At 42.1% G+C, this 13,605-nt stretch overlaps 1 protein-coding gene across 1 annotated transcript in view; it reads left to right on the plus strand.

Annotated features, from left to right (window-relative positions):
• megf6b (multiple EGF-like-domains 6b) overlaps positions 1-13,605 on the plus strand; it is a 51,211-nt gene that overhangs the window by 29,218 nt on the left and 8,388 nt on the right. The window contains exons 6-20 of the mRNA XM_071526384.1: positions 3,730-3,852; positions 7,053-7,178; positions 7,925-8,047; positions 8,637-8,759; positions 8,882-9,019; positions 9,548-9,670; positions 9,934-10,056; positions 10,553-10,723; positions 11,437-11,568; positions 11,708-11,836; positions 11,982-12,110; positions 12,478-12,612; positions 12,802-12,936; positions 13,124-13,249; positions 13,371-13,502. Of these exons, the coding sequence (XP_071382485.1) occupies positions 3,730-3,852; positions 7,053-7,178; positions 7,925-8,047; positions 8,637-8,759; positions 8,882-9,019; positions 9,548-9,670; positions 9,934-10,056; positions 10,553-10,723; positions 11,437-11,568; positions 11,708-11,836; positions 11,982-12,110; positions 12,478-12,612; positions 12,802-12,936; positions 13,124-13,249; positions 13,371-13,502 (1,968 nt within the window). The remainder of the gene's footprint in view (positions 1-3,729; positions 3,853-7,052; positions 7,179-7,924; positions 8,048-8,636; positions 8,760-8,881; positions 9,020-9,547; positions 9,671-9,933; positions 10,057-10,552; positions 10,724-11,436; positions 11,569-11,707; positions 11,837-11,981; positions 12,111-12,477; positions 12,613-12,801; positions 12,937-13,123; positions 13,250-13,370; positions 13,503-13,605) is intronic.

The following is a 13,605-nucleotide window of genomic DNA, read 5'->3' on the forward strand; positions in this document are numbered from 1 at the left end:
GTTGCCATGTACATCAGACCAGACTTCTTTGGAGTGCTGATCACTAATGGGCGTTTTTTTTCTAGCCAATGTCTTAACAACAAAACAATATTAAAGTTGTTTCATTATTTTTTGTAAATTAGATTTTTGTGCATTTCTTTTTGAATTGAAACAGTCATTTTGAATATTCTTGCTCTGTGAGGCATTAGTCTGCAACTTTTTGCTGTTAGCCATGGCTTTGTCATCAGCAAGGTGGATTTTCCTCTTGATATTTTTTGAAGCAATGGCCTGTCTGGTATCTGGTGCAAACTATCCACACAGCTACTATAGAAGGTTCTGCTATATGCCACACTGTTTCCATGGATACCATGGCTACAACACGGGCTACGTGGGAGCAGGTAAGTGATGCATCCCACACTCCAAATACAGATGTTGTACTGTTGTACCATGGTGGAGATGCTACTTTTTACTACTTGCTGCACTAATGCTGCACTTTGGCTCCATCCTCAAGTGAAGGAGTGGTTTTGAAAAATCAAGACTTACTCTTCTTTCAGATGTGAAAAGTTAAAAGCTAAAAGGAATGGTCTAGTAACTATGCAGTTGAGTGACATTAGAATTTTATTTTACAATATTATAATGTAATTTGACTGTATAATGTTCAAGAAAGAACTGTCTACAGTACTAGTGCAGGATAGATGCAAGATGAAAGCATGAAGGTGACTTTATATAGTTGACGGTATATAGTTGAGTGACTGAGTGAGACAATGCAGTCTTAAATTTTACTTATAATACCATGCGTTGGTTTCATAATGGCTTTTGTCTTTATTTTCTATTTCTACCCTTATTGATTTTTTTTCCATCTTCCCATCATTTTCATGCAGGTAGTAGTACATAAGCAGGGGTTTAATGACACATGTCAGGTGTTTTTTTGTCCGCTCTAGAGGTAGAACATGGCTCAGTCAGACTGGCTAATCAGTCCTGCTGATACAGTATCAGTCTGCTGTGCATGCTGCCTGGCACTGCCCAGATAACTTGTGCACTTGATCAGAGCCAGGGGGGCTTGCTTTTATCAACACGGAGATTAGCACACTTACCATGAAATATGAATCATGAAAGAGATGTTTTGTAATGCTAACACAAACAGGACTTGATATACACTTGACAGATTGTGTCAGTATGATGATGATTGAATATTTGGTTTCATGTTTTGCAAGAAAGCAGCCCTCAGGGATAAATACACAAGATGGAGCATGCTTTACATTTATTATTACCATATTAGTGATAATCTCGCTGCATTAGTGGAGTACAGCTGTAATTACATGACATTCTTGGAAAAAAAGTTCAGAAATCATTTATCTTCTGCACACATTAAACAAATTATCTAAAGGAAACCAACCAAAACAGAAAGACAGTTTTTCCATGACTAAGGGAAGACACCAGGGTGACGGTGGCTGCGGGCAAAGAATTAATGTGCATTCTGTTAAACCAGCGGCTGCTGAGGCTTTGGCTCCGTGCTCGGGGGGATCATGTTCTGGACGTGGAAACCAGGCTGGAGGGGATTCACTCACTGTGCTCTGCACTCGACAGAGCAGCAGCAGCCCCACAGCGCTGGACTGATTTCATGAAAAACCAAACCAAAAGATGGCATGCAGCATGGCTGGAAAAAAAAACGAGGGTTCTTGCCAGCTTTCCTGGAAGTGAAGCTAAGGTTTTGGCAGCGGGGAGAAGAAGAGGAAAGTTTAGAACCTGATTTCTGTCCCACACACTATATTTGAAGATGTAGCGGGATATCCTTGTCCTGGGGAGCGTCCAAAGGGAGTAGATGGGTTCATCCATAGGATATACCTATAATTCAACAACAGAGTTTTGGGCAGGTTTTTTTTTTTGGGCAGTTTTACTGATATCATTAAACAAGCGCCCCTTTATGCTCATGTAATCCTATTGTTCTGTATGAAAAGGAAAATCTATGTTTCATTTATTATATTATAGCCATTACGATTTCACAAAGTCAAATAAATGAAATACGAATACAATATACAATATCCCCTCCATTATGTACTGTAACCCCAGGAAGAAGAAGAAGAGGGTTTTAAGTTTTTTAAGGACTTGATCTCATATTCTCAGGGAGATCACACACTGTTTTTGTGTACTGTTTGTTCATATGGCTGTAACATCAAGACAGTGATGTGGCAGCGTGTAATGTGCACGATGAGGCTCAGATGCTTTCGTCCAGATACCATGCTGCCTCCATCCCACATAGCGTGACACAACGGGTCTGGAAGCCAGACTCTCTGCCTCTGGTACAGTGACTCTTGGTTTCATATCCTCCTCCACAACGGGCCACAAGGAATAATATCTCGATCATGTTAGCCACAGTTGTTGTAGGTTATTGTAAGTGGCCATTTAAAAGGGGGATGCACCATCATGACAGTGTGATTATATGAGTGTATTTATGTGCAAATGAATGTTCCCATCAGGGTATATGACTGTCATAATGGGGGGGATTTCCACTTTGATGAATGTTCAAAAACTAATGGGATTTGTCTGTAGTTCAATGCATATTAAGAATTTCACAATTTTGCATTGTTTACAAAGGACAATGCCAGAAGACCTCATGGGAGGATACTGTGGTGAGACGGTTACATTTCAACAACAGTCCACTGTTTGTTCCTCTCTAGAAGAGAATATTACTCCCCTAGTTTGGAAAAACAATTCATTCCTGTGAATTCTTGAAATAGTTTCTTCCAGAAAATAGCTGCTTGGAGTGGGGACTTGCAAATTGGACTGTACTGAACAACACATTACTCAACCAGACATTTAACTTGGCCCTCACCATCAGTCTTTTATGATGTGTTAGTTGTTTTACAGGCATTCAGGAGTGGCCAAAAGCTGTTCACACTCACCTTTTAATGTTTCATGTTGTGATGGCTGTAAGAATTTGGCCATGCAGTTGGCAGCCTTTCCAGTGATGTCAACATGAAGATTTTGGTAATCCTGAATTACAAGTGTATGAAACAGACTAGTAGCTTGTCACTGTCAATGATCCTGTTTGTGTAGGTCATGGGAGGTGAGTTTGACTTCATGTCCTAATTTTCCTTCTGATGGTGCCAGACGGAGCGTTAGCAGTAGTCCAAACAGAGCCGAGCACCATCAGTCACTTAAGATCTCACAGGGGTCTGCTGTGCAACTCAGAAAACAATTTATTAATCTTTGACCCTTAAAATGAGATGTGTTTAGGAAAATGGTTTGTTTGATTTGAAATTTGGTCACACTAGAATCGGTCCTGTTTCGTTCACCACAAGTTCCTCAGATAAAGAGCCCCCTTCTTTATTTGTTTATCATCTCCGTGCTTGGCTTAGTGGAATGTGTATATTTTGCATCCTTTGATTTTAGTTTCCATATGTTTGCTGCACCCAAGGGACTTTGACAAGAAGCAAAGGAATTTAAATTTGGTTTTAAATGTTCAGTAGTTGCTACCACATGGGGAATTTGTTTGCTTGGGCAGTAATGCACTTGTAGAGTAGTTTTACTCCTCATCCATCATCTCTTTTCTTGTTGGAGTATATCTTTATCCTAAACGCTGCATTAAATTCCTCTCTCAGCCTGGCAGCTTTCCGGGCTTTAGTCCTCAGAACTGTTTTTTTTTTTTTTTTTGATAATGAGAGGATTTAGTAAAATTGCACTAATTTCTCTCCCGACTCTCTCTTTCTGCCTCCCTCTGTCTTCCTCTTCCTCCCTCCTTCCCTACAGATATTGATGAGTGCCAGGTCCACAACGGAGGCTGCCAGCACAGATGTATTAACACCAGGGGCTCCTACTACTGTGAATGCAACCCTGGCTCTCGCTTGCATGTGGATGGGCGCACCTGCCTTGGTGAGTAACGCAGCAAACTTGTGGCAAGTTGAACAAAGAACATGAATCTGCACACTGAAATAATGCTGCTAACTCTGAATTTGATTTAGACTTATATGAATGTTTCAACCCTACTGGGTTTTCGTCAGGATAATGTAACAAAAGTACAATTACTCCTGTATATCATTTCTTGTCTTATTATCTCAGCATGCTCTTGTTTGTCAGGTGTGCTGTGCCTATAGAGAGAAAAGCTGTGATTACGCATAGCTACACATAGGTGGAGTCACAAATAGAAAGGAGTAAACAGACTATTAAAAACATGAAAGTGATATACAAAAGTTTAAAAGCATCCCATCAAGTAACATTTTATAGTCCATCATAATTCCTTCACAGGGAAGGTTTGAGGTCACATTCTTCATTTAATCCAATTAGCGACAGAGTATTAAGTCTATGAATCCAAAAGGCTTCTCTTTGTAACAGCAGTTTGTCCACGTTGCCTCCCCCTACAGGGTAGCCTCACTTGTTCAATACTCGCATATTTTAACGATGAAAGATTGTGTCTCATTTGGAAGAAAAGAGCTGCAGCTGTGTTCTTAAAGTCTTTACTGCTGCTTCTGTGTTCAGATAGTCTTGTTTTTAGGCAGTGTTGCGTTTTGCCCACATATGCTTCTCTACATGAGCACTTTATCATGTAAACCACATTTATGGTGTTGGAAGAGATGACCCCTTTGATTTTGATTAATTCGCCTGTTGTGGGATGATTGAATGAGTTGCATTTGGTAAAACCACATTGAGCAGAGTGTGCACATTCCCCTCTTGGAGATCTTGAAGAAAGCTGTGCCTCGAAGGCGCTGGGGGTGAATCATCTCTAACCAGCAAGTCCTGTAGATTATTTTGGACGTCTTGTGTAGACCATATGTGGAAGAATTTGGAATTAATCGGGGAGAGTATTGTCTGTTCTTAAAATATGCCAATACATTTTGAAAATTTTTACAATATGTTTGTTAAGGGCGGAATATGCATTCCGAATTGTATTCGTTTTTCCATGGACACTCTGTGTTTGAAGACACTCACACTGTCCCATGGAGCCTGAATCCATTCTACATAATATATCCATCTCTCTGAATATATCTGTACATCTATATGGGTCAGATATGGTTAAATTGGCTTATGGGGAGATTCTTCTGAGGAATATTATAGCTATCCCCTCTTAAAATAGTGCTTCTATCCATGGGCCTTTTGTGTAGATCAGTCACTAGTTGATTCCTTTATACTAGTTGGTTCCTTAATGCCTATAATATCCATGAAACTGATTTTGGTTGAACTACAGTTCTTGGTAAAACAAAGGTGTTCACTCTGTGTGTTCATGAGATCATGGAATTTTTTAAATTCTGACAAAGATGAAGTCCAGATAATGCATAAATCATCTAGAAATCACAATAGATTCATTGTATAAGTTACCATCTAGCTCAATAAATCACAGTGGCACAATTATGATGTGAGAAGCTAGAAATGTAGAGTAGTCCCACTGTGTGCTGAAGAAGGAATCACTGGAGACCGTATCAGTTCAGTTATCCAGGCATCTCCAGGCCTCGGTTTAGTTATGAAGCAAACCTTCCCCCTGCATTAAATTGTCAGTGTGGTATTTGAAAGCTCAAGTAAGCTTCATTTCCCAAATCTGTGTGTGATCCTGTCACTCTTGACCTCCAAAGTGTTTATGTAGTACCTGCACCTTGTTTCTGTCATGCCTGATGCATTAGCCTCGGGTTTTTAAAAACAGCTGATAGAGGAAGAGTATAAACCTGGTATCGGTTTCTGCAGCCAGGAATGTATACAGAGCGTCCTCTCTGACATTTAGAATGGAAATCCCTACTGCTTTTCTTGGCTTTGTAATGTAAATTTGTTATGTTGCCTTGTGGTTGGAGTGAGAGCAGATACTGTAGTTGGGACCCAAGTGTCCCTGAGTGCTTTCTGTGTGACGGCTGTTATGTGGAGAGATGACTGATTGCACTAATAATCATAGTGCACATGTGGACGGACTCCCAGGTGATGCTTATCAGTGAGACTTACGGTGTTCTTAACATGGTATGGAGGCCCTGGATGGACATACTGTACACTGCAAAACATGTCCATTTTAACAAAGAAAGCTAGTGTACAGTCTTGGAATCTTATTTTCTATAAAACAAGTGAATAAAATGCAAATTGGGTGAGCTAACTTGTTCACAATGCAAATCAGCTTTTTGTTCTGTATGAAGAATTTCCTTTGATCACGATATTGTCACGGACTTCAAGACAATTGTTGAATCAAGTGGAACTGTATTGGAAACAACTGTAAATATGTCACACCATCTGCAGATTTTTTTCATTTGTTTTAAGAAAAATAAACTTGTTTCTGCAGTATGCACCGCACAGCATGACCGCATATTGGATAACAAACCTCACAATGCATGCCAATCACCATAGACGCACAGGGAGAAAAAGAAGAGCAGATGTCCTCAGATCAATTCTCAGCTCATCTCGGCTTATCCAGCTCTTGATCTGCCAGGAGAGGTCAGATGTATCCCACACACTTAGCGTGTGGGTGCATAATATTTGAGCTGGAAGGGACTCAGGGTTTTGACGTGAACTTATGATGGATGGATCTTGACTCGAGGCTTCTAGTATGAGAACGGCGGTCTGTGAAGCCTCTACTGTACCTGTTGTTTTCCCTGAAGAGATCAAGTCCAGACCGTCCGCCGGGATTTCATCTGTTGCTGAGACAAGGGGAAACAGAGAAAGGAGAGATGATTGAGCTGGCTCTGCCCTCAGCTCATCAACGTATGAGTGCTGTCCACCACAGAGGCCTTGCTGCTCAAGTCTCTATGTGATTTTTGGCCATTCTGTGGTGATTTTTTTATGGCTCGGAGCATAGCAATTCCCTGAGGTATTTAGTGCGGCGTTTTGTATGAGTATCAATTTGGAGGGTCACGGCCTCTCTCAGAAAGATTCCTGTGAATGTGACGGTGCAGCCATATCAAAACTCAAAACGACTAATATGAGAATGCAGTTTGGATTTTTGGAAATTGATTTGTTCTGCAAAGATACCTTTCTAGAATTCATTATTTTCTCGTTCTTTGCTAATCATCAATAATGTGTTTTTCTGTCTCTGCCTCTCTGTGTCTTTGGCCTTTTGTCAAACAATCTTTTGATATATCACTCCCTCTGTTTATCTGTCTGTTCAGCTGTCCACTCCTGTGCCATCAGTAACGGGGGATGTGAGCACTACTGCGTGCAGCAGTCTCCGGCTCACTTCCGCTGCCGCTGCAAGCCCAATTACCTACTGGCAGAGGATGGCAAACATTGTAAATGTGAGTGCCCTTATTCCCAGATTCTGGTTCAATGCAACACTAAGGACACGCAAGCATGCAACACACTCACTTTTGAAGAATGTTGTGAATGAGGACTAATTATAGTGGATGGATGACAAGTACTTTGGAAGATTTTGAAGGTGTGATTCTGAAGATTTTGTCATAACATGAAAAGCACATTGCAGGCATTTGCTGCCAATTGCAATTATCTGACAGGATGTCTGTGGTTGAATAGGATTAACTGTCATTCATGGGATGAGACATTAAATTGGAGTGAATCACAGCAGTCTTCTTCAGTGTTTTTTCTCCAAATTAGTATTTTGATGTCCTTTCCTCTTTTGTATCTCTCTGTCTCTCCCCTGGTCTCTGAGGCTGTGCAGTGGACAGTTCTCAGGGGGTGGAAAGATTATGATTTTTCCCCCCAAAAATTACTGTCTTTTAGACGCTTTTACTTTGTAATTGTTGGCTGTGAACAGCTTCCTCTAATTTTTGCAGAGCTGAAGGTTCTCATCCCAGATGCCGGACAGGCTTATACAAGTTAAACACACACAACTATGCAGAGAGAGGACCCAGAACAATATAGAGATGGGGTACTGGCTGGTGGTGTGGATTCAGGATTCTCCATGTGCTCCGCATTACGATGTGTGACAGCAGATTTTTACAGTGTTCTCCTACTGTGCCGGGAGCGTTTCCCATTTGACTGACATGCAAATTTATGTTTATGAGTGTGTGCTTCTGTGTTACAGTGCAGAATCCCTGTGCAGATCAGAATGGAGGCTGTATGCATGAGTGCCAGGCCGATGGTGGCAGGGCTCACTGTGACTGCAAAGCTGGGTACATCCTGGCAGAAGACGGGAAGACCTGTCAAGGTAATATCGCCAGTAACAAAAATAATGAAAATAATAAATGTTATTTATGTAGCATAGAGTTTACAAAGTGTTTTATAAGAAGGCGTATAAACAAAAACAGGAAAATAAATATAGGAAATACATTCAAAAGAATAGTGGTTAGAAATAAAATTACATAAAAATAAAGCAACCTAAGAAAAAACACAAGATTAAAACGTGGGCAAAATCAAAAACATTACCTAAGTGTGTGTTTTAATAAAAGGTGTGTTTTAAGAAGATTCGTTTTTGGCTAATAATACCTGGCCACAGGGACTGCAGTTGAAAAGATGCCAGTTGGCACATTTACCCTCGGATCAATCAATGTGCACTGCCCCTGTTTTAAAAAGAAAGAAAGAAAGAAAGATTTCCACTGTCCTTTGCATCAACTGGTTTATCAGCTTGGTGGGTCTACAGCAATATGGAGTTGAAAGTGTGTGAAAGACTGCTACCAAGTGCAGAAATGGATAATGGATTTGATATGTGAACAGCACAGATGGGCTGGTGGCAGAGGCTGTGCAATCCAGATGCATTGCTCTGTTTTGTTGACATTCTTTTGTTGTTTTTTTCACAGATATTGATGAGTGTGAGACAGAGGCGGCCAACTGTGCTCATGGCTGCCATAACACACTCGGATCCTACGCCTGTGTGTGTAACACTGCCTATGAGCTGGGGTCCGATGGAAAGCAGTGTTACAGTGAGTTTAACCCCTTTCTCTCAATATTATTATAACATATCGCACCTTATCTTTAGTTAATATATGACTATTTGAAACATTTCATTAAGACGCAATCTGATCTTACTGTGAATTTGTGATAGGAATTGAGATGGAGATAGTGAACAGCTGTGAGAACAACAATGGCGGCTGTTCCCATCACTGCCAACATTCGAACAGCGGCCCTGTCTGCTCCTGTAACCAAGGTTACAGACTAGACGATGACCTCAAAACCTGTGTTGGTAAGGGAATAGCATGCAGTATCAACACTTGGCAACACTTTGAGAGCGCGTACCATATAAGGCTCAGTCCTTCCCGCAGCGACCAGGGTTTGAATCCGGCCTGCGGTCATTTGCTGCATGTCCTCCCCTCTCTCTCTCCCATATCTTCCTGTCTTTCTCTCACTATCTCTGTCAAATAAAACATAAAATGCCTAAAATAAATATAAAAAAAACAAAACATCAGCACTTATAAAACAGTATGGATATAAACTCGAATGAATTATTATTACAAGCATCTTATGAATGTTTATGAGTGCTCTTATAATGCACTATAGACAGGGTGATTGTCTGTTCACTAATACAAACCAAACTCCGTAAGGAAAAAGGAATAACATTAAGCTGAAATTCAGTGGCATTCTCCTTTATCTGTAATCTCAACCATAGTTGGCTATTCCACTTATTCAAATCGTATTATCTTTCAGTGAGCAGGGAAGCATATCACTGTACTCAGATCGTAATTTTTGTGTTGCTGCTTGTTTGGTTTGGCAGATGTGGATGAGTGTGGAGAGCAGAGCTCCTGCTGTGAGCAGGACTGCACCAACTACCCCGGGGGTTATGAATGCTACTGCTCAGCAGGGTACAGGCTCAACTCAGATGGATGTAGCTGCGATGGTATGTTTTGCACTCAGTCAAAAGTGAATGACACTCACACTTTTATGAGACTGTGAGTATTTATTTCTGTTGAATCTGGAGGAGTTCCAGTTGAACTTAGAACGGCAAGAGTGCACAAGGTTGTCTTTGTTTTAGTTCATTGTATAACATGAGGAAATTGAGCACAGTTCTGTTAAATTGTTTTTGGCTTTTCTCATCTTTTCCCCAGAGGTTTGGTGATGTAGTGAAAGCATTTGAATCTGTGTTGTGTCTGTGTTGTTTAGATGTGGATGAGTGTCTGGCAGCTAACGGTGGGTGTGATCACACATGCCAGAACAGCGCTGGTTCCTTCCAGTGTTTCTGCCGGCGGGGCTTCCGTCTGGACGAGGACCGGCGCTCCTGCATCCGTGAGTATCAGCAATCAGATTAAACGGTGTGGGCGAGTGGGAATCACTCCAGTGGGGCTCCTGGCTATCTGTTGCTGCTGCACTGCGAGAAAATACCCATCTTACTGAGTCATTTAGTCTACTTTTAAAACCTTACGTAAAACAAAACAAAGAAAATCTGCCAGTGGGGTGAGATCATTTCACTTGTTTCCACTTCAGACCAACTTGTTTCAGAATGAATTAGGTTGAGTATTGGGAATATTAAGAAAGTTCTCAAAACAGATGAAAGTGCACTGGAAATAAGTTAAATGTCACTCCTCTGGCTGATTTTTTTCCACTTGTTTTAAAGAAAAAACGATTTTAAAACTAGACTAAATGACTTGTTAAGACATATATTTTTGGAGTGTGTAATGTATGCTCTCTCTCTCTCTCTCTCTCTCTCTCTCTCTCTCTCTCTCTCTCTCTCTCTCTCTCTCTCTCTCTCTCTCTCTCTCTCTCCCTCCCCCTCCCCCCACAGCACTAGAGGACGCCATCGAGGCCCTGTCCAGTGGAGGCGCTGTCGAATTGCCTCTCGTTCGCCCCCAGCTCACGTTGCTCCAGGACTACAGTCAGCCCCTGGAGCGCTATGACGACTACGAAGACGACGAGGGGGAGCTGAGGGCCGAGAGTAACCTGGCAGAGAAATTCGGTTAGCACACACCCCCCTCAATTACCCACATATTACCATTAACCAGCAACCTGTATCTGATTACCTGTGTCTGACTCACAGGAGGTAGAGCTGTCTGACAGCCTCATTTACTGCAGGCAATTACAGACCACACGGTGGGGGTTAATTGCTGTGCTTCATGCTCCCAGGCTGTTCCTACATACTGTACCACCACAGCATTGCTGGCTGTAATGGTGAGGCTTATATGCACTGGCAGCTAGTTGGGGCCCGAAGCAGGAAGCCCAAAGGCGCTGTTTTGTGTCGCCCAACCTTGATGGATTCATTTGACAACAGCAGTCACTGAAGATTGAATGTTACCTCACTGGGAGTTGTAAGAATTTCGCTCAAGACCGGCACATTCGTAACCGTCTTATACCTGATGTTAAGCAAGGAAAAAAAGCACAGTTATTGTTCTGCCCTACAAATAAGCAGCAGTAACTATATTTTGTGTTTGTGAAGGTCAAAGGTAATGATTGGGATATAGATATAATAACAAAAAAATATACTTTTAAGTATTATTAAATGATATACAGTTCAGTTTTGTACCAACAATAGTTTTGGCAGGCCAGGACATTTTTGGCTTTGTAGGGCAGTGTTTACCAGACGCATTTGTAAACTTGAGCCGTATCTTCTGGTTTTCAGAAACAGATCTTGGTGGAATATGTAGAGACATGCCCCTGTCCTCTTGTTTTCAGTGTGTTTGGACGACACGTTTGGCAATGACTGCAGTCTGACCTGTGACGACTGTTCCAATGGAGGAAAGTGCAGTCTGGAGAGAAATGGCTGCGACTGTCCTGACGGATGGACAGGCATCATCTGCAACCAGAGTGAGGATTGGCTCAGCACACACACATTGTCCCTATTGTCTTACATATACACATATAGTGCTCACCACCGTAACAGATTCTTAAGTCAGCCTTGACAGTTGAGCAATTTTGTAAACCCTGTTATTTTTCAATCCCACAGCTTGTCCCGAGGGATATTTTGGTAAAAACTGCTCCTTCCCCTGTAAGTGTAAGAATGGTGCCAGCTGTGATCCTGTCACTGGAAACTGCCGCTGCCCGCCTGGGGTCAGTGGAGACTTGTGCCAGGATGGTGAGTGGTCCCTGTTTGTCCCATACAAAAAAAATGTCTTTGTTACTTAATCTGCACTGACATTTTCCCACCACTACATGATCTCATTATCTCATAAGTAGTTATTTGAAGCTTACTGTAAGTTATCATGTTTTCCTCTACACAGGCTGTCCTAAGGGCTTCTATGGGAAGCATTGCAACAAGAAGTGTAACTGCGCCAACAACGGGCGCTGCCACCGAACCTATGGAGCCTGTCTGTGTGACCCCGGGCTCTACGGCAGGTTCTGCCACCTACGTGAGTCCCACTGTTCACACATCACCATCTTGTGATCTTTCACCCCTGAACTCTCATGTCAAGAGGCCCAGCTGTTAAAAAGTTTGACTGACAGGCTCCCAGTGTTTGTTCATATCCAAACAACCGTCCAATAATCTGGCTAATATTGCAGGTGTCCATATGTTTTCAGTGGAGCCTTTTTTTTTCATCTTAATCTATCATCATTATCTTAATCTAAATATCATATCATATATCTCTGACTTCACATGACACATATGTTAAATTGCAGCATTCTGATAAATAAATTAAGATCAGACTTTTGGTGTGAATGTGAAAACAGTCTTTCTAAGTCTTCTGTGTCTCTTTTCCTTCTTGTTTTCTCCCCCAGCTTGTCCCAAGTGGGCCTTTGGACCAGGCTGCTCTGAGGAGTGCCAGTGCGTCCAGCAGAACACTCTGGAATGTCACCGTCGCCATGGCACCTGTGTCTGTAAACCCGGATACCAAGGCAACACGTGCAAAGAGGGTGAGCACACTAGCAGATAGCTGTGTTATATAGTTGTGTGTATTTACCTTTATTTATTCAGGGTAAATAAAGATCATGTTCATCATGAGGCATCACATGTATCGTAGGTTATGTTTTGCTCTGAAGAGTTACATGTATAACCTCCATCTTTGTGGGATAACTGAGCGTTCTGTGCTGCTTTGTCTCTAGAATGTGACCCGGGTACCTATGGGGCCGGCTGTGAAAAGAAGTGCACCTGTCTGCCAGGAGTGTCTTGCAATCATGTGACCGGGGAGTGCCAACGAAAATGCCCTCCTGGTCGCCGTGGAGAGAACTGTGATCAAGGTAACTGGCCCTGTATAATGAGTTGTACCATTTGTACCTTTTTGTCAAAATGGTAGTCTGTACCTTGTTTTCTCACATTGTAGATCACATGCAGAGGGCGTGCTTTTTTTCATGTCACGAGGCTCAGTGGTGTTCAGTATTTATCCTCGCTTGTTGAGACTAATCCCCCAGCTGTGTCCTGTTGCAGACTGTCCAGAGGGACGGTTTGGTACAGGCTGTGCCCTCCCTTGTAACTGTACCGGCGCCCCGTGTGACAAAGTGACCGGGCAATGCAAGTGTCCGGCGGGGACATCAGGAAAGCACTGTGAGAACTGTGAGTGTATACACATTTTTATTGACAGCTTGATTTAAAATTATTGCAGAAATACCACCTTTTGCATGATGATGATGAAAATAATATTACAGTTGATTATAATGCACAATCTTTGCCACAGTGTGTCCGGAGGGTTTCTGGGGTCCAGGCTGCAAGGAAACCTGCCCAGCCTGTGAGAATGGCGGCGTGTGTGATAAACACAACGGGTCATGTAACTGTCCTCCAGGGTTCATGGGCAGACTCTGCCAGAACTGTGAGTATCCACGGAGTGGATTTGTAGGAAAGTTTCCATAGCAACATGCATTCAATCATCAACCAGCTGAGGTGAATCGTAGCACTGTGGGTTATTGTTTTGA

The sequence above is a fragment of the Centroberyx affinis genome, unplaced genomic scaffold, assembly GCF_046629955.1.
Source record: "Centroberyx affinis isolate AG114_WGS23_722 - 3 ecotype Tasmania unplaced genomic scaffold, CSIRO-AGI_Caff_v1 ptg001408l_1, whole genome shotgun sequence".
Classification (NCBI taxonomy): Eukaryota; Metazoa; Chordata; class Actinopteri; order Beryciformes; family Berycidae; genus Centroberyx; species Centroberyx affinis.